The sequence below is a fragment of the Agelaius tricolor genome, unplaced genomic scaffold, assembly GCF_023055355.1.
Source record: "Agelaius tricolor isolate 1412-34295 unplaced genomic scaffold, bAgeTri1.0.p SCAF_14, whole genome shotgun sequence".
NCBI lineage: Eukaryota > Metazoa > Chordata > Aves > Passeriformes > Icteridae > Agelaius > Agelaius tricolor.
In genome coordinates, this window is record NW_027269274.1 from 1958512 (window position 1) to 1979822 (window position 21311).

The 21311-nt window shown below is 43.0% G+C and overlaps 1 protein-coding gene across 1 annotated transcript in view; it reads right to left on the reverse strand.

Annotated features, from left to right (window-relative positions):
• Nucleotides 1–21311, reverse strand: part of LOC139595743 (contactin-4) — a 275452-nt gene that overhangs the window by 113490 nt on the left and 140651 nt on the right. The window contains exon 3 of the mRNA XM_071439314.1: nt 17249–17382. Coding sequence (XP_071295415.1) covers nt 17249–17303 — 55 coding nt within the window. The 5' untranslated portion in view covers nt 17304–17382. The remainder of the gene's footprint in view (nt 1–17248; nt 17383–21311) is intronic.

Sequence of the window (21311 nt, forward strand, 5' to 3'; positions counted from 1 at the left end):
TGAGAACACACTATGAAAAACCTTTTTTTTTTTTTTCCCCAGAAGCCTCAAAGACAAATAAGAATTTCTGTAAGCAGCCTTTTATCTGGGACAGAGAGCTTGGGCTTTAACTCCTCTCCAGTAAGCACAGCAGCACACTCCATAAGGAGAAAAGTGCAGGCACAGTAATTAACCAGGGAATAACTCTTTATGGATCACTGCTGCCTGGGCAGGGCCTTGTTCTGTGAGCAGCAAGAATTCAAAGCCACAGAGCCCCTCCTGAGCCATTTGCTGCTCAAGGCATCACTGCTGAGAGTTTCAGCACCCTCAGCACTGCGGCTGCAGGGAGGTTGGGAAGAGGAAGTGGCCAAAAGCAGCTCTAAGACATGGAAACAAATATAAAGGTATTAAAATAAATGTAAAGGCATGAAAACAAACAGAAAGGCATAAACATAAACACAAAGACATAAACAGAAACATGAAGACATGAAAATAAACATGAAGACGTGAAAACAAACATGCAGAAAGATATGAAAACAAACATGCAGAAAGATATGAAAACAAACTTAGAGAAAGAGATGAAAACGATAATACAGAAAGATGGAAACAAAGATATGAAAACATGAAGACATGAAAACAAACACAGAGGAGATGAAAACAAACATAGAGAGAGATGAACACAATCATACAGAAAGACATAAAAACAAACAGAAACACATGAAAACAAGTGTAAAGACATGAAAACAAATATACAGAAAGATAGGAAAAATATAAAGGCACGAAAATAAAGACATGAAAAGAAACATACAGAAAGACATGAAAATAAAGACATGAAAAGAAACACACATAAAGACATGAAAATAAACAAAGACATGAAAAGAAACATACAGAAAGACATGAAAATAAACAAAGACATGAAAAGAAACACATAAAGACATGAAAGCATACATAAAGACATGGAAACAAACATAAAATTATGAAAAGAAACAAAGACAAAACAAACATACAGAAAGACATGAAAATGAACGTAAAGACATGAAACAAAGTCATACAAACAAACACACATAAAGATATGAAAAACATAAAGATATGAAAAGAAAATACATGAAGACATGAAAACAAAGGTACAGACATGAAAACAAACACATAAAGACATGGAAACTAACACGAAGACATGAAAATAACCATAAATACATGAAGACAAATATACATAAAGACAAGAAAACAAACATAAAGTCATGAAAACAAACATAAAGACATGCGAACAAACATCTTTCTTAAAAACTGTCTTTTGAAAATGCAAGAGATGGAGGTGATCATATGTAATTAACACATGGGAGAAGAGACATCAAAATTAGTGCTGATCTTTCTGCTGGTGCATTTTAGGAGCTGGCCTGGCCCAGAGGGAAGTGCCCAGCCAGGTGAGGGTGGTTTCTTTCAGGTGGGTTTGACACAGTTGTGGTTTCGTGGCTCAGGCGCATTCGTTTCCCTCAGACCTTAATTGAACACACACACCCTTCATTCTTCACTCATAATCTGTCTCACACAGCACAAAAGATCTTTGTCATTTTTGGAAATGCAGACGTAACTTGAACCTGGTTCATTCTGCAGCTGTGTAAGGTACATCCTTCCTGCTTTGCTGCGGGTTTTGGGTGGGAATGGACCTTAAACCCAGCCAGAATGGACCTTAAACCCACCCAGAATGGACTTTAGACCCACCCAGAATGGACCTTAAACCCAGCCAGAAAGGACCTTAAACCCACCCAGAATGGAACTTAAACCCACCCAGAATGGACCTTAAACCCAGCCAGAATGGCCCTTAAACCCACCCAGAATGGACCTTAAAGCCACCCAGAATGGACTTTAAACCCAGCCAGTGCCACCCCTGCCATGGCAGGGACACCTTCCCCTGTCCCAGGCTGCTCCAAGCCCCAGTGTCCAACCTGGCCTTGGGCACTGCCAGGGATGGAGAGTCCTAAAAAACCTGGTAAAATCCTGAGTTAAAGCCAACTTTGCTGTCACCTCAGCAGGCTTCTGTCTGTCTGCCCAATTAACATCCTCTAATTAAGGACTGTTTTCCCTGTATTACGACAACCACCAATTAACCACTACATCCTCCAACAAATCTGCTTAAAAACTTGTGAGCTGTTCTCGGTTTTTGCTATGATTTGAACTCCTTTGTGAACTTCTCTGTGAACTTTCCCTCCACTCTTTACTCAGCACAAACGTCCCCTCGGCTTCTCCCAAGTAAGCAAAGCCCTGCTGCAGCAGCATTACTTTGTTTACCTCTAGAAGAGAATTAAAAGCATTTTCCCAGTAAAGAACAAATGTTTACAGAGCAGAGAGCGCCGTGCCCGTGTTTGCACTGCGCTGCAACGCTGGCAATACATCCCTTAAATATTTCTCTAATCCCATGGATGATTTTTCATCTTGCTGGGTTTAGTCAATGAACACCCAGCAAGCTCCTGCTTAAACAAAGTGAGCTTTCCCTCCTGAAGGAGCTCTGAGCACACGACCCACAGCCCTTAATGGGCACATTCCCTGTATCCCATACAGGGACCAGCAGTTTGCCTGGAAAAACTCATTTTCCACCCAAAGCCCTCCTGCAGCTCCCACCTCCCCTCCTACAGCTGCTCCAGCCTCCAATTCACAAAAGCAGAACCTCTTTAGAACCAAAATAAATACTAATCTTAAATTCAATGTACCCTGACAGCAAATAAGTTTGCTGTGCTTACTTCAGCATGAATAAAAAGCCCGCAAGGAGACTCCTACATAAGAGTATATTTACAAGTTCCATTACCCACTGGAGAGATTGATGTAATAAACCCATAATAAAAAGCCTCATGTTATGGATTTCTCTAATGTTTCTTATCAAACAGCCTGTATTATCTGGGCTTGTGTATTCAATTTAAAATAGGTTTGCAATAAGTGCCTGAGAGCTGGAGGTCATTTTCCCTGAGTTTTCTGACACGCTGGGACGTGCAGTGTCTTTTCCTGCCCTGGGAAGCTAAAAGCAGTTTGGAGCTCGGTGCAGAGCAGTTTACAAAGCAGGCAGAGGATGAATCCGAGAGAAAAAGATTGGGAATGCATTACCTGAACACCTATTCCCACCTCAAACCACAGAGAGCTCCTCGGGGCACAGGACACAGCACAGTTTGTTTTTCTGACTCAACAGAAGAACTCGGTTGTTCCTCAGGAGATAAAAACCATCCACAGAAATTGTTTTGCCGCCAATTGTCACCTCATTTGTGTTCCATCCTGGCTGGCAGCAACACAGCCCAGGTGTTCTCTGGGACCTGCACGGGATCTGCTGCAGTCACTTCAGCTCTTAGGTAAAAATAGCCCAAAATTGGGACAACAGCTGCAGTGGTTGCAGGTAGAAGCAATAGCTTCCTATTTATTTCACCTATTTATTTCTACCCTGGCACCGGATTTAGCTAATAACCATTAGTTGCTAATTAGGATTCAAAGCAATTTTCCTTAGGACCTATTTCAAATCATTGCAACACAATTATGCAACGCATTTTCCTCATTTATTAAATCTCTTAAAGACACTGCTGTTTTAATTTTCAGTTCTTAACCCCTCACTCTGCAGTGTCCTCGGCTCACTTTGAAGCAGCTCCATGGACCTACATGAGAACATCCATTTTCAGTCCATCTCCCTTTGCCTGGCACCGTTTTTGCTAAAGCCTCCTGAATGAACCATTCAGCCCCTGTAAAATCCATTCCCAGAATGAGGGATGGATGGGAGATTGGGAAGGAATTCCTGGCTGGGAGACTGGGGAGGGGCTGGGATGGAATTCCCAGAGCAGCTGTGGCAGCCCCTGGATCCCTGGAAGTGTCCAAGGCCAGGCTGGACACTGGGGCTGGGAGCACCTGGGACAGTGGGAGGTGTCCCTGCCATGGGGCTGGAGCATCTTTAAGGTCCCTTCCTGATGCCCTGTGCAGGCTGCCCTAGAGCAGGGGCTGGGCAGAGCTCCAGAATAAAGCAGGGATTCATTCAAAGCATCTCCTGCATGGATCCACCTTGGGCAGCACCAGAGCCCAGCCAGGGCTGCACCCAAGATGAACCAAAATGGCCCCAAAATGAACCCAAGATGAACCAAAATGGCCCCAAAATGAACCCAAAATGGACCCAAAATGGCCCCAAAATGAACCCAAGATGAACCAAAATGGCCCCAAAATGCACGGCCGGGCACGGGCTCTGTCCCTGGGATCAGTTCTGCTCCATTTGCATCTTGCAGTTCATTGTCCCATTCCAGCTTTAGCCCCTGCAGTCCCACCCTGCTTGTTTTTCTCTCTCCAGCCCACGGGGTTTGTGCTCCTGGGCTGAGATTTGGATCATTTGTCCTTGGTGCCCAGCTGGAGCAGGAATTGTTTTGTGTCCCTGCTCTGTGCACAGAGCTCACCATGCCCTGATGTGAATCCCAGACCCGCACACTAAAGCAGCACAGAATGTGAAAAATAGAAAAGCCAAACCTGAGGCATCATTCTCACCCAAACTATTCCGTAATTAAAAGATGCTTGAAAAGTCTGAATTCACACTGCATTCCCCCTGACCAGCTTAAAGAGACCTTTTATGCTTTTACAGCACAAGTCATGTGGGTTGGGTTTTTTATGGCCTTTTTCCATGTTATTTGACAGCTTTTAAAAGGAAGATGATGCCCAGAACCAAATTTTAATGGAAGACCTTGAACAAATAACAGCAGAAGAAAATTTGAATGCTTGATAATTTAAGTGTTATTTTTTTACTACCAATGTGAATCCAACCCTAGCAAATTAAAACAGGAAGAATTAATTGGATATGCAAATAAGATTATTCACTATATAAATCTAATTACATACCAATTTGCTTTAACAGCATGAAAAAGACAAAAAAGCCTCTTTGTAAATTGTTTTCAAAACCACCTGTAGCACAACAAAGGGGCAGGGCTGGATCTGGGAGGTGCTGCTTTCAAACGAGGTGTTTTGAAGATCTCATCAAGATCCCTTTGCCACGGGCACCCGGCTCTGTTCCCTGATTTCCCAAATTTCATTAGTAGTTTTCAAACACTACCTTTGTTTTTATGCCAGGAAGAAACAAAACAGGCTGGATCTTGGGGATATGAGGTGATTCTGGTCACAAATCCTGACTTTTCTGAGCTGGTCCAGGCTTATTTTCCTGCCTGAGCCCAGAGAAGCAGGGGATGTGCTGGGGCACGCTGGGAGCTGCTGCCTGCACATCCTGAGCCCCTCAGAAAACAAAAAGGAATAATTAACACAAGCCAAAAGTGGATGAGGGAGATCTCTCCAGAGGGAAAAATGTTCCTGTTAATCTGGGAGCCTTTTGTGTCCAAGAAGCAAATTACACTGATGGCCAATTTATTTCTTTGAGCAGCTCCTTGTCAGGAGGAGTAAAAATTACAAACAAGATCACTGGAATTGATTAAGATACAGAATAGCTGAGACCATAATTAGTGTCCATGTGCCATCCCTGATAAAGGGTCCCAATCACACATTTTCTCTGACTGTACATTGAATTTTGTCATCTAAATCTGGTTCCTGGGTTCATATTGAGAATTTAAAACAATGCAGAGCAAAAAGCACAAAAAACGATGTTCCAAAGAAAAGGAATGTAATGTTTATACCTGTACAGCAAGCAAGTATTAAGGTCACCTTATGGAAAGCAAGGTGTTGCTATTAAAGAAAATTAAATTCAACTTACATGAAAAAAACTCGCAAAACATTGAAGAGTTGTTAAAAATTAAAATTGCACTGGAGGCAGATATTTGGTGAACACAGAGGAGGATTTTTGTCTCTTAAACTCTGTATATAGAGGGCTTTTGCAGCCTTTACTGCCTATTTTAAATTATATTAATAAAGAAAGGGCTGCATTGCCCTTGCACTTTATACATTGAAATAGATACTGAAAAGAAATGCAGAAATTTGCTGCACAGAGAGGAGGGGTTTTTGTCCCTTAAAGTCTGTATATGGGATTTGTTTGCAGCCTTTATTGTATATTTTAGATTGCATTAATAATGGAGGATAGCTCAAGATGAGAATTCCACATCTCCAGAGTCACTGGTGACACATTTACAAGGTTTTGCTTTTCCTTTAAGGCTGCCAATACATTTGTGCACTCACACTGATCCGTTTTTCTTTTTATTTTAAATGCTCTGTGGGCAGCTGCACAGTGACTCCTGAATTTACATGAGACCTGAGGTCTTCAGGAACAACTTAAAGAGTTTTTAAACTCCTGCTCGCTCAAAAAACAATGATTGGAATGGACAAATACATCAGTAAAGGGTGGGGTTTTTTCTGTCTTCCAGCACCACTGAGCAACTGGTGGAAAATTTGGTGTTGCTTCCTCTGAATTTCTCAAAATTTTGCCTCCTTTGCTCTGCCAGGGGAGCTCCCAGGTACAAACCAGAGCATGGGAAGGGTTTTTCGAGCTGGAATTTATCCTTCTGTCAACCCTCACCTCACTGATTGCGACTGACGTGTTTTATCAGCTGACACACCTTAAAAATGAACTTTAAAAAAAACCACCAGAAGCTGTTATGACATCTCCTAAATGCCAAACCCCTTGCTAACTGCTGCAGCTTCATGCATCCCCTCAATACTTTCAAAAGGCAGCAGCAAAACGCCCGAGATTGCCTCCACTTAAAAACAAGAAGGGGCGGTGAAGTTTGATCGGTAATTGGATGGCACATTAGGGAAAGTCACAACACAAGAGGCGTTTGAAGGGTTCTGGAAGAACACAACACCTTGCAGGAGGCGTGAGTGGCAGAGCTGACTCCGAGGTGTCGGAGCTCACGGGGCAGCAGCTCGCACACATCAATCCTGCTCGCCTCTGACAGCCACGTTTCGCTGCACACCCCAAAAAAAAACCAACAAAACCCACGCCAAAAGCACATTTTCCACCCAGGCAGCACTTTGCAAACCAGCACAGCCACACCTGAGCTTCAAACGCTGAGTTTTTGTGTAGGAACAAGCTGAATTGGGTAAGGTTTTTGAGGAGTTTGAGTCGGTGTTGCTCAAAAAAAAAAAAACCCACAAAAACCAAACCAACAAACAAAACACACAACAACCCCCCCCAAAAAAAAACAACAACAAAAAAACCCAAAAAGCCCCCCAAAAAACCCCCCAAAAAATAAAAAAAGGGAGGGAAGGAGGAACACAGCAATCAGACCATTATTGCAGTGACATGGCTGTTCCAGAACATTCTTATTATTCCAGGAATAACTCCCACTATTCCCAAGGTTAAGGTGGGGATTTCTCCTGCTCAAGTCCCAGGTCAGATTGCCATCTCCTGTGCTTTTATTCAGGTTTGTTGGGTAGTTCCTGACCTTCCCAAAGTGCTGAACAACCTCTGCCCATGGGGAACATGGCTCTGCCCAGGGAGATGGGAATTGTGGTGAGAATGATGCCTCACGTTTTAGTTTCTGTATTTTTCACAATATATATTATATATTGTGCTGCTTCAGAGTGTGAGTCTGGGATTCATATTATAGGATGGTGAGCTCTGTGCACAGAGCAGGGAGACCAAACAATTCCTGCTCCAGCTGGGCACCAAGGACAAGTTCCTGGAGCGGTTTAAGCTGCACTTTTCACTCTGGTTGGGATTGCAGCATTCCCAGGAGCTGTCCCTGTCCCCAGGGCTCCTGATGCAAGCCAGGCCCGCTCTTACAGCTCCTCTCCTGCTGCCCCTTCCCAAGGGGAGAGCCCCAGCAATTCCCCATCCCACAGCAACAGCAGCAGCCCCAGGAGGAGCTGTTTGCAGACAAACATCCCCCAGGGCTGCTCCTCCTCGTCCCTGCACCTCCTCCTGCTCCCTGGCTTGGGATGAATGCAGCTCTGTGTGTGCAGCCATCACCCAGGGCCTCGCTGCAATTAGCACCCAGAGGCTGAGAACCAATTAGGAGATTATTTAATGAGGCATGAGCAGCAGTGGTGAAACTGAGAGACAGCAGTAAGACACAGGAAAGCAGAGGCAGGGCAGGGGAAGGTGGGAATCCCAGTAGTGAAAAGCTCATGGATCCAGCTCCTTGGCTGATTTAAATGGAGATTTTTGACAGAAATCAAGAAATATGCTCTAAAATGATAAATATGCTCTAAATATTGTTTTAGAGCAATAAATATGCTCGAAAATGCTGCCCCTGGATCCCTGGCAGTGCCCAGGGCCAGGTGGGACATTGGGGCTGGAGCACCTGGGACAGTGGAAGGTGTTCCTGCCATGGCAGGGCTGGCACTGGGTGATTTTTAAAGTCCCTTCCAACCCAAGCCATTCAGTGATTTTTGAGCTGCACTGGTGGAGGACTGGGATGATTTCTCATGTGATAAAGCTACCCCAGGCAGCCCAGGGGATGCAGGATCCTGCAGGGAAAGGCTCTGCCAGGCCACAGGGGTGATGAGGGACCATCCATGAGCTCTTTCCAGACAAAGCAACATCCCACAGCAAACCTGCCCAAAGCTGAACCCCCCACCCCAAAGCTGAACCTCCTACCCCACAGGACAATCTCAGGAGTGGCTGCACCTTTGATGAACCAAAACCATCCCAAAGCCACTTCCCAGTCCTGGGAGCTCGTGAGACAGGCGGATTAAATGAGCAATAAAATGCAACTTAATGGGGTCGATGTTAAATTAGTTTCAATTATCAAACCCCATTTTAACAAAATGAATGCCTGGCTCCCTTCCAGAGCTCACATAATTTACATGGGAAAGCACTGGGTTCTCTCTCCTCCCACTGACTGATGGCATCTCTCCCTCGCCTTTCATTAGGGAATAAATTCCATATTCCATCCTAATACACCAACAAATTCCCCAAAAAAGAAAAGAGAGCATTCGAGTTTGCTCAGGAATGCAGCAGAGGTCAATAAATGTAACTGTGACACTTAATCAAACCAAGTCAGTATGAATAAATCCTGGGAAATTCTATGCAGATTGTTTAGCAATGAGTTGTCTGGAGAGTGTTATTTTATATCAAGTGGGAAAACACTCAGGGAAGCTCTGCTTCTCACTGAGGAAAAAGAGGACACAAGCTTTAGAGCACAAGCCACGTTATTTCAGTGTTGTAGGGAAGAAAAGGCAGTGCCTGGCAGATGTACATTGCATTTGCTGGGAATCCATGACCCTATTTAAGTTATTCACCACAGAGAATTTGGAAGCAATTTTTCCATGGCATCATCTGAGTAGGAAGGGCACAAATCATTGATTTTCTTCCAAGTCTCACCGATCATCCATTGCATTATCCCTATTTCACAAATAAGAACAATGGCCATATTCAGAATTCTGTCAGGGATCTGTTTTGCAGATTCCAAATACAGGAAATGGGATGAACATAAAAAACACCCCCTAAATAATCACAAAAAAACCCCACCCAAAATATTAAGGCAAGGCAGAAGGTACAAATTGAAAAGGTACAAATTAAGAAGGTACAAATTATTGGGATAGGAGGAATTTCAGCCACATCTGAGTTCCTGCTGCTCCCAATCTGCACGGGACAAACTCAAAACTTTCCCACACAAACTGCTTTGAAAAAAATTTTCTTTTCAGCTGTGCCAGACAGCCACGGGAATCTTTATAAATGACAATATCCCTAAAAACAGATGCAATCTTCAGCCATTTCAACTCAGAAAACTGGAATTAAGACACATCAACCTATTAAGACAGCTGTATTTTTCATCCTTTCCTTGACACCTGGAAAGTTTAATGAAGTTTAAAGTCACCAGCTTCAGCTGGAGATGCTGGCTGCTGGCTGGCTAATTAGTTACCTGTCTCATTCATTAGCAACTTCTCCAGTAGTTGATTATAAATGGTTGTAATGCTTGCCTTGCTTCACAGAGTAATTAATATGATACAGACTATTTAACAATGTGTCTTAGCTTGATTTATGAAGCTGAATATGTGTATTTTACTGCAAAATAAAAAACCCAAACACATCAGGAAAACCAGGCTGAAGCACTGAAGGGACAACAGGAAAATTTTGATTTTTCATAGCAATACACAGGAAATCTTTCCTAAAATTTCCAATAATGAGTCAGTGCAGCCTGGCTGCAGCATATTCTTAATTTCAGAGCACAGCATTTGACAAATGCTTCAATAAAGCAGCATCAAACGATGCCCAGCTGAACTGCAGCATCCTGAGCTCTGTTCATTACAGGAACTTACCAAGAGATTTTTTATTTTATAGTAAAAAGGATCAGAGCAGGTCAGGATTCAGGGCAGGATCTCCCATGGGTCAGGGGGTGTTGAACAATTTTACTGTGCATCACTTAGTTTTTTACTTTATATCATTATTTACTAGTATTATTATAAAGTGAATAATACTATTATTTACTTTATGTTATTTATTATAATATTATTATAATAAATTATTGAAAATAAAAATAATATAATAAATAGGATATTGTTGATGTATAATATAATATCTATATATAATATTTATATATAAATTATGTTTATATATAATAATACTATAATAAACAATATCGTGTTTATATGGTGTTTACCAAACCAAGAGCTCCAGGACAAATAAATCTCTTAAAGCTCCTGTATTTATGTGGTGCTGGCAGCTGGAAGGGGCTGGTCAGGATTCAGGGCAGGATCTGCCACGGGTCAGGGGGTGTTGAACAATTTTATTGTGCATCACTTGGTTTTTTACTTCATATTAATATTTACTAGTATAATTATAAAGAATACTTAATAATAATAATAATAATAATAATAATAATAATAATAATAATAATAATAATAATAATAATAATAATAATTTACCCTTAAAAATACCTATAATTAGAATTATTTTTCCCTATAATTATATTTTACCCTACCCTACCCTATAGGGTGGTGAGGAGGCTTACTTCTCTCCCAGACAGGGAGGAAATTCCCACCCAGACAGGTTTTGGACTTGCCAAGCCAGGCTTTGCCCAGCACCCAAGAGAGCTCCCAGCAGGATTCCCCCTGCCCCACATCCCTCACCTCCTGTTCTTTCTCCATCACCACTCAAGCTTTACAAAATTAAACCCCTTTCCAATAATATTTAGATTTTCTAAGAATCACACAGTATTTCACCTATAAAACACCCCACTAATCACCTCCAATTTTGCCATAAAACCCACTTTTACTGGCAATAAATAATCAGTTTGGGTCCATATCCTCCCTAATTTGATGGATGCGTGGTAAAGTAGGTATTTCTGTAAGTCCCTAAATGAGATTTAATTTCAATACCTACACACTAATTCAAATGCAAAGGAGCTAAATTGAAAAGGGGCATCACATAAAACACACAGGGGATCAATACACAGCCAGAGAGTTGGAACATCTGCTTAGAAAAATGCCTGTCTACTCCCTGGTTTATTTGAAGTGCACCATCTCACCTTCTTAACTTTTGAGAAAGAGGCAATTAAATTTGCCCAGATGGACTTGAGAGTTACACAGAGAAAAACATCATATACCTAATCATCTGTATGTAAAAATGAGGAGATGGCATTGATGTGGCCTCTGGTTTCCTCATTTGGGAAATGATGGCCTAAATCAATCAGGTCACATCCAGCAAGGGCTTTGCTGCTGGCAGATCAGGGAGGGAAATGGGTACAGACTTCTCGTGAGGCTGGCTCAAATCCTCTGCAATCACAGACAAACTTGCCTCATAATCCCTAAATAAGCACAAATTACATTTTCTCAGCTCTCCTTTCCACCTCTGAACAGCTGAGTGATGCTGTAGAGCCCCACCTGGGCAGCTGAAAGTCTCCTGGCTTTGCTGCCCTGTGCAGGCTGCCCTAGAGCAGGGGCTGGGCAGAGCTCCAGAATAAAGCAGGGATTGATTCAAAGCATCTCCTCCATGGATGCACCTTGGGCAGCACAAGAGCCCAGCCAGGGCTGCACCCAAGATGAACCCAAAATAGACACAAAATTAACCCAAGATGGACCCAAAATGGCCCCAAAATGAACCCAAAATGGACCAAAAATGGCCACAAAATGAGCCCAAGATGAACCAAAATGGCCCCAAAATGAACCCAAGATGAACCAAAATGGCCCCAAAATGAACCCAAGATGAACCAAAACGGCCCCAAAATGAACCCAAGATGAACCAAAATGGCCCCAAAATGGCCACAAAATGAGCCCAAGATGAACCAAAATGGCCCCAAAATGCACGGCCGGGCACGGGCTCTGTCCCTGGGATCAGTTCTGCTCCATTTGCATCTTGCAGTTCATTGTCCCATTCCAGCTTTAGCCCCTGCAGTCCCATCCTTGTTTTTCTCTCTGCAGCCCACGGGGTTTGTGCTCTGGGGCTGAGATTTGGATCATTTGTCCTTGGTGCCCAGCTGGAGCAGGAATTGTTTTGTGTCCCTGCTCTGTGCACAGAGCTCCCCATGCCCTGATGTGAAGCCCAGACCCGCACACTAAAGCAGCACAGAATGTGAAAAATAGAAAAGCTCAAACCTGAGGCATCAGCTTCAGTTTGAAGGAATTTTTGAATGGTTAAGCTGAGGTTTAACCATTCTCATTCCAGTCAGGACCTGCTCACCCAAAACCTGCCTGGAAGATGATGCTGCTGGGGGGCCACACCTCTTCTGAGGGATTTCCAAACACAGGAGTTGGAAATGAACTTTGGAAATGAACATGAAAAGCCACTAAATAATAATAAAAGCCCCCACTCACAGTATTAAGGCAAGGCAGATCTGATTTGCAAACCCTTCTCCAGTGGTGCCCAGGGCTGGGTGGTGTTTGAGGAGTACCAGGAGTCACTCCCTGCCTCCTCTGCTGTGCAAACATTAATGAAGCAGCTGGCTCCAGAAATGCAAAGTGCTGCAGAACTGACCAAAATATTAATTAATTAATTAATTATGGGGCCGCAGCAGATGAATCATTTCCCAGCTTCCTGCTCACATCAAAGTGCAGAGGAAAAAAAAAAAAAACCCCACAGTGAACAAATTGAACTGCGGCCTCATTTAGAGGAGACCATAATTTAATATGTACAACAGGGCTCCCAGCTTTAATTATTTATATTCGGACACAAAATTCGCTGAATTTCTCTGGTATGAAACCTGCAGCTGCTTGGAGAGCAGCATGAATTCAAATCCTCACCTCTCTGTGAATTTTGAGGTTTGATTTTTAACAGAGCTGGGTGCCCAGTTTCAGGGGAATGTATTGATAGAAATGATGGGGGTTTTGCCTCACAGTGGAAAACATTTGACTCTGTATTGCATTTTTTCCTCTCCTGAGTCCCAGAGCTGTGCTCTAAACACTCTGCTCTGAACTACTGCTGGGCTATTGCTGTGCAGGATCAGCACGAGATCAAAGGAGAGAGGATGCCTGCACAGGCATTTCTGAGAATATTTTCCTGTTAAAAAATGTTTTGGGGAAAAACCCCAAACCACCACTAAAAAAAAAACCCAAAAAACCAACAACAACTACAACAAAAAAACTAAACAACCAAACAAAACAAAAAGAAAAACCCAAATAACCAACAAAAAAAAAACCCAAAAAACAAAAAACCCAAAGTGAAACAAAACAAAAAACCCAAACAAAACAAAACAGCAAAACCAAACCAAGAGCTCCAGGACAAAGTAATTTCTTCAAACTCCTGTATTTACCTGGTGCTTGCAGCTGGAAGGGCCTGATCAGGATTCAGGGCAGGATCTGCCATGGGTCAGTGGGTGTTGAAAAATTTTATTGCGCATCACTTGTTTTTTTTACTTTTTATTCTTATTTACTAGTATTATTATAAAGTAAATAATAGTATTATTCACTTTATTATTATTATTATTATTATTATTATTATTATTATTATTATTATCATCATTATCATTATTATTATTATTGTAATTATTTTATTTCAATTATTAAATGGCTCCTATCTCAACCTAGAAGTTTTAATTTTGATTCTCCACCCATTGCACTGGGGTGGAGGGAGGTGAGGGGAGGCTGGGAGGGGCTAAGCTGGGTTTAACCCACAGCACAGTCAGAAGGGGAATGGTTAAATCCCACTATAAAATATGCATCTGCACACTCAGACATTAATGTGTCTGTGCCACTGCAGCTCATTAACATGCAAATATGACTTCAGCACAGAAACTCTCTGCTGCAGGAGGTTAATGAGGCAGAGGATGGCACAGAAGTCACAGAAACACAGAAAATTCCCTTTCGGACTCGTGCGGAGCAGTGCAGGCACACGATGTCACATTTCCTGTGGCTCACCCATGCAATGCCCTCTGTTTCCACTGATGCCTCAAGGTTCAGCTTTCACATTTCCCAGGCTCTGCACTGCCTGGTGTGTGACTCTGAACTCCACACACAGTGCCAGCAGCTCTCTCACAGCTCAGTCCCACAGAACAATCCTTTTCCAGCCCAGAACCAAGGACACCTATCTGGGAGGGTGGGACTGCATCACCTGGAGCTGGAATTGGACAGTGAACCCCCAAAAGGAAATTGTTAACTGTGTGCTTCTGGCAGATAGCCAAGCACCCCAGCACTGGATTTTATCCCTTAATGAACTTTTCAACATTTTAAAGAGTGAGCTCTGTTTCTCACAGATCCAGCAAGGCCCAAGGCCCTGGTGGCAGTGCTGGAGCCCCAGGGAAGCTCTGGGGATGCTGCTCTTGGGGATGGTGGCACCACTCAGCTCCAGAGGGCTTTGTTGGGGCAACACCCAGTTATAGATACATATTATAATATTGGCTTTTTGCAAATATTAAAATGGATGTTATATGTGGGGTGTTAAAGTCACTTTGTTATAAAGATATCATTTTTATTTCTGTTGTCCATTAAGCTCAGTGCAATAGCTGATGTCAGTGTGCTTGTGTTAAAATGCCTGCTGGGATGGGATAGCACCCAAAGCACACAGGATGAGCACACCTGGACACATCTGCCAACCATCAGCACTCACTGACTGAACACAATATGGACCAAGGCCCAAAACTGAAGGTGATGATAAAAAAGGACTAAAACCACAAAAAAATCAAGGAATCTGCGTGTTCTAAAAAGGAAGATCCAAGGAGGAGCCATGCTGAACAGTTCTTGGAATATGGAAACTAGTTTGGGGGAAAGTTTCCTATGCATAAGGGTCTATGAATATGCAACAGGCTGATGTAATTAACAGGTATTTAAAGGGTGTCCCTGAAGAGAACAGGGTGCTCTTGGCTGACCCAATAACCTTTGCTCTGTGGTCCTATTGTCCTTTATTAAACCTTTGACATTTTCACAGGAGGGTGAATGTGAATTTTCCACAGCCCGAAAACCTCACCCTTCACCAGCCCTGCTGCTCTCTGCAGCTGAGACCAATGACCAGGATGACACCTGGGCTGGGCCTGACTCTGATTACAGGAACTAAACCCAAGTATTCCATTTCCAGGTTTAAGAACTGAGCTTAACTTTCCCAGTCATTTAAGGGTCCCCAAAGCACTGTGGAGGGTTGGTAGAAAACTTCCTGCAGACTATTTTCTTCTACTATTTTATAACTCAGTTATTAATATTTTTTTTTTCACCAGGGTGGAAAATGGTTTGCTCAACATGAAAACACAAATCTCCCCCTTAACTTCAGAATATTTAACAGCCACCTGTGCCTGTGTTCATAACACCAGAGCACGACACAAAACACTCCCACGGCTCTGGGAAGCAATCCAAGAGCATCCCTTAAAAAGAGCCCAAATGAGGGAGCCCTGCTCATGGCAACACCAGAATTCCCACAGCACCAGCACTTCCCTGCCTCCAGCCAGCTCAGACAATGCTGCAGGCAGCCACAGAAAATTCCAGATTTAAAACCTGCCCAAAGAAGCCGGCCCAGAGCACGTCCTGCAGCAAAATGAAACCATTTTCTCGCTCAGAACCTCTTCTAAAACTCACACAAAACTTCTGGCACTCCTCTCCCCACACTTCTGTTAAATCTCCCTCAGCAGGACAAGAATCTGAGGCTGGGGAAACTCAGTGCACTGCAAAGAGGAGGGGAAATGCTGCTGCAGAATAATGGGGGGAAAGCCAGTGCTGGAGAGATGTATTTTCATTAAACACTGATCTTTTGATAAAGGCAACTCCCCCCAAACACATCCCACTGAAACTTTATTTTGCTGCCACTAAGCAGTTTGCAATAGGTATTTCAGGTGGAGAAATTACAGTAAAAATGTTTTCCATGCTTTTGTTTTCCCCACTCTTTCATTTATTTGCTTGAAATAAAGGCTCATCCTCGCTGTGTTCCCCGAGCCCAGCTTCCCTGGGGTTGCAATTCCCAAAACATGTGGGGGCTCTGCATTGCAGAACCTCTCTGCATCCAATTTTCTGCCAGCTCAGAAACTGTCAAAGCACATTTAGAAAGACTTGGAACGAAATTTCAAAAATAGGTACCCCTAAGTACCGGAAGAAAAGTGCCTTTGTGTTCAGTAGAGCCAAGCAGAAAAAAATGAACACTGCTCTAAGTACTTTGTTATTATCTGAAATGCTGGAAAAGTAACCTGACAGTGAGCACAAAGAAAAGGGGAGAAATCAAGCTAATAAATAAAGCAGTAAAACAGTCTGAGAGAGCAGCAGGTAAATTAGAGCAATCCAGGCTAACACCAGGGTGACACAAACATTAATTAAAGCCTGACACCCTCCCTCAGAACAAAACACATGTGAGAGAATAATGATGGCACTGTAAGGAGGAATTAATCAAGGAAATGGCAGAGAGAGGAAGACTCAGGACAGTCCTGGAGCGCTCCAGGACGGGGGATCCTACAATCAGTGAGCAGGCAGGGCTTTGGAACCAGCTTTGCTGAGCCTCTGCAAACCCACAACCTTCTCAAGAGCTGTTTCAGCTCCAGGAAAAAGGCACATCCCTCAAAAATCTCTGGGAATTTCTCCAGGAACGCTCTGAACATTGCAGCTTGGGCTGAAAAGGTTAACCAAGGGCACTTGCAGGAGATGGTTGTAGGGCTGGAATATGTTATTCTAATTATTTGTTAAATGGAGCGAGGGCTCAGCTGTAACACAACACCACTTTAATGGGATTTAAAGCTCCACTCCACCAAGGTTTAATTGAGCAGGGAAAGCTTAACACAAAGTGAGGGAAAACAACTTCCACCAGCAGCAGCTTTGAAGAAGAAAGGGGCAGAGCTGACCTCTGAGAAATTGTGCTGGGGCTGGGAGACACAGCCCAAGAGGAAAATGAATTTCACCTTGATGAGCTCATTAACAAGGGCCACAAACAGGGATTAATTTGGGCACTTCAGCCCTGGCACATGAGCCACGGGGCACTCTGGCATTGGAGGGAAGAGCAGAGGTGTCTGAGCTCCAGGGTGTGATGGGGACACCTCACCTGCCAGGCACACCAGGACTGAGTGCAGCACCAGCAGCTCCCATAGCAACCTCATCTTCAGCTCCAGGGGCAGGGACAGCCCAGGAACCTCAGAGCAGAGCGGGGATCCTTGGGAACCTCAGGCCAGCTTCAATCTGGAAAACAAAACACATTGCAAGGACATTCAGGGCTGCTGCTGCTGACAGCTTCTTCTTCCTTTCCAGGAGAGATGGGTCTGGGGATCAACAAAGGAGCTTTGGTAAATGTTGTATGGCATTAAGACACAAATCTTACAGGTAAATGTTGATTTTCACATCATTCCCAGCAGTGGTTGGTGACCATTTCAGGTGTCTGGGTGGCAGGTGAGGATTGGGAGTTGTAACCTGGAGCTGTGAAATTTCTGCTGTCTCTTACCCTCAGGAGATTCACTCCCTGCCTCTCTGGGGTGTAATTAGTGAACTCTGGAGATTAAAATGAAAATTGGAGTAATTTTTTACTCTGTAACTTTTCTGTGCAAACATCATCCAGCACACAAATGACACCATCCCTGCAAGGCAGCACTTTGCAGGAAAGCTTCCCACACTGCTCAAGCAAAGGGATATTTTCCCATTCCACCTCCATCCTCACTGCTCTAAAACTCTGTTTAAAAATCCACCTTAAAATCTCCAGGTAAAAATGAGTCTTCCCCTCACCCCCAATTACAACCTGTAAATAATTAGAATTTGAGAGCAATTTGAGACTTTCTCAGCTGATCACTGCAAACCTCCACCATCCCCCTCTGAGCAACCCAAGGGGGCAAAAAACGCCTTCATTTATGAAAGGAACCACTTCAGAGCAGGCATTTAAATATTAAAAATAAATAAATCAGGCCAGACACACATTCTTATAATTTATTCATCTCAGTGAAGACTGGAAGTTCAGGGGCCTTCGTGCTTACAAGACAAACTGCATGAGTAATAACAAGAGAGGTCTCTGCCTGCTTTTGTGAGCTAAAATTGGGAGAATTCTTTTAATAAAGTCAGGTTCAATGCACTGGGAAGGCTGAGAATCTTTAGCCTCTGATCTGAAGATGCAGGGAGAGATTAATTGCAGAAATTCATCTGTTCTCACACAGACTGATGGGGTGTGCTGGGGGCAGCAGGAATAGCCAATCAATGAATACTAAGAACTATTTAGGACAATGATTAGAGCATTAATTATTAATTTTGGAAGGAAAATGTCTATATTGATTGACATGGTGAAGCAGTTACACTGTTTATAGTGAACTCCAGAAATATTTTTTTTTTTTACCCTAAAGTCTTGACCTGTGGAAAAGTATTAATTTTCCTCCAAGTACCAAATTCTCTTGATTATAACAGCAGCTACACAAGAGATTTCTACCAATTTTACACCAATTTAAGTGAAATTTGAGATCAATCCTGGGTTTCAGCAGCTGCTGAAATTCTTCCTTGTTCTCTTTTCCCCACTATTCATTCCCATCAATAAACCCCTACAAAGTTTCTCTTCCTTACCCTGCCTGGAGATGCTTTACAATTATTGTCCCCTCTCCCTGCAATGAGCAGAGCAATCACTCACAGCATCTGATACCTCATTGAAAACACAAGGGCTTGACAAGCTTTTATCAATTTAACCTCCTGCCAGGAGCCCGTGGCAAGCACCCACAGACTGGGAGGACTCACCAAAAAATTCCCTACTTTTCCAAAAAGTCAAAAAAATTCCTGGATAGTCTTGAATTTCTTACCCTCCTCAGCTCTTGCCACAGCTGCCCTGACTCAGCATGCTTTTAGGGAAAGTTCTGGCTACGGGGAGGGTTTGCAAACTCATTTTATGTGGCATTCATATTCTCTGAAAAAATTCCTCTGCACAGGATTTTTCTTCTGGGAAGCTGAGAGGCCTCAGGAAAAAAACAAAAAAAAACCAAAAAAACCAAAACCAATTCTTATCTCATTTGCTTCTCCTGTGTTTTGCTCATGTAAAATGTGTTTATAAATTGTTTACCCAAAATAATTGTTTGATTAGTCTGCAGTGGAAGTTATTTTAACTCATTGGCCAATTAAGGCCAAGCTGTATCAAGACTCTAAAAAAAAAATCACAAATTTTCATTATTATCTTTTTAGCATTCAGTAAATATCTTTTCTGTAGTCCTTAATATAATATAGTATAATAAAGTAATAAGTTAACCTTCTAAAAACATAGAATTAAATACATCATTTCTGCCTTCGTCGGGGCCCTCTGCAAATCCAATAATTTTATTTATTTTTCTACTCAGGAAATAATGCTTCTCTCAGCATTTTAAACACTGACACCAAGCATTTCAAAGTTACTAACGTAAATTAGTTTCTAGCTTGCAAAGATATTAAAAGTATCAGACTCTGTCCTTCCTCCCATCGAGTTCTGACACAATCACTGGATCTCAATTTCAGCCCAAAAGAACAGTTATGCTAAAAATACAGAATTGTGGAATGGTTTGTGTTGGGAGGACCTTAAGTCCCACCCAGTGCCAGCCCTGCCATGGCAGGGACACCTCCCACTGTCCCAGGCTGTGGAATGTCCCCCCCAGTGTCCAGCCTGGCCTTGGGCACTGCCAGGGACCCAGGGGCAGCCCCAGCTGCTCTGGGCAGTAAATATATTTTAAGTCCATTGAAAAAGCTGAAAGTTTTCCATTATTCTTTCCAGTAATTCAGCAGCTGCTCCAGAGAACAAGCAGAGGTCGTGCCCGTGCTCCAAAGCAAAGTTTGCACTCCCTGATGTCTGCACAGGGCAATGCAGGACAGAAAGTTCCCCCAAAGAGAAACGATGCCTGTCTGGGCATAAACAGCACTGAAAAGTAAACGAGATGATTACCACTCCAAATATTTTCCTAGGGTTAAATGATGGTGGTTCTCAAGGCAGGGCTGCAATTCCATTTCTCGTGCTAGTTCCCTATTTCACATGTGAATGAGTCCAATTCTCAGAATGTTTCCCTGTAAATATTTCTGCTGTTCACATCAGCAGGGCCTTTGTTCAGAGCTCTGCAAGAACTGTTCAAACATATTGACTTTTTATGGCAGCAGCTTTAGGAAAAGCAACATTTGTGCACAAGCAAAAGGTGGATAATTGAAAAGATCCTTCCCATTCCTAAATGTTTCCTGACTACCAAATCCCAGGGGAGTTTGTGCTGCTGCTGAAGGCCTGAAAACTCACAAAGTTTAATATTTCATTTCCAGAAGCAAGCAGAGGCAGTTTCAGCAGTACACAAGTTATTTTTGCGAGATGAAAATGAGATTGCTGAGCTTCAGTCTGGAAGTGCAGCCCATTAGAAACCCCAGTGCCACCACACGTGTGCAGATGTCTTTTTAACTTCACTTCTGGCAATGCAGCCATTGCAAATTCTTTTGAAAGGCACCTTTGCTCCTAATTGGATTCTGCCAAAGAAACTTGACTCTAGGAGCTCTGACTGCAGGCAGGTAGGAGGGGAAAAAATGTGGAGTAGAAATATTTGTGTATATGAGTTTTTCTGCATTTGTGGGCATGGCTGTGTGAGTAATTTTGCTTGGATGTTTCATGATTAGCACTTCTGTAAAAGCAAAATAGAAATTAAAATCCTGAGGCTGATATATCTAGGGATGCATTTGGAACGTGAAAAAAATACTTTGTAAGATAAATTTGCACTACGTGACCTCTCAGTTTTGTGAATATTCTGAAGGAAAACCTGCAGGACACACCTAAGGTTGATGCCTTATGGTTTCAGCTTTTCTATTTTCCATATATTCATAACCCTGCAGTTCTTCAGTGTGTAACTCCAAACTCCACACTCAGTGGGAGCTGCTGCTGCTTCCCCATTTGGGGCAGACACAACAATTCCTCTGCAGGCCTGGCAATCAAGGACACCTCACTGCCTCAGGGCCCAGAGATGGGAACAAAAGGGACTTGGGGGAGCAAACTTGGGCTCAATGACTGCATTACCTGAAGCTGGAATTGGCAGATTCACCCCCAAAATGCAAATGGACCAAACTTATAAAAGTGTGCAAACCCTGACCCATCATCCATTTTTGGATGTAGCTGTCCTAAATGCACCTGAAGGCATGTTCAATAAATAGAACAG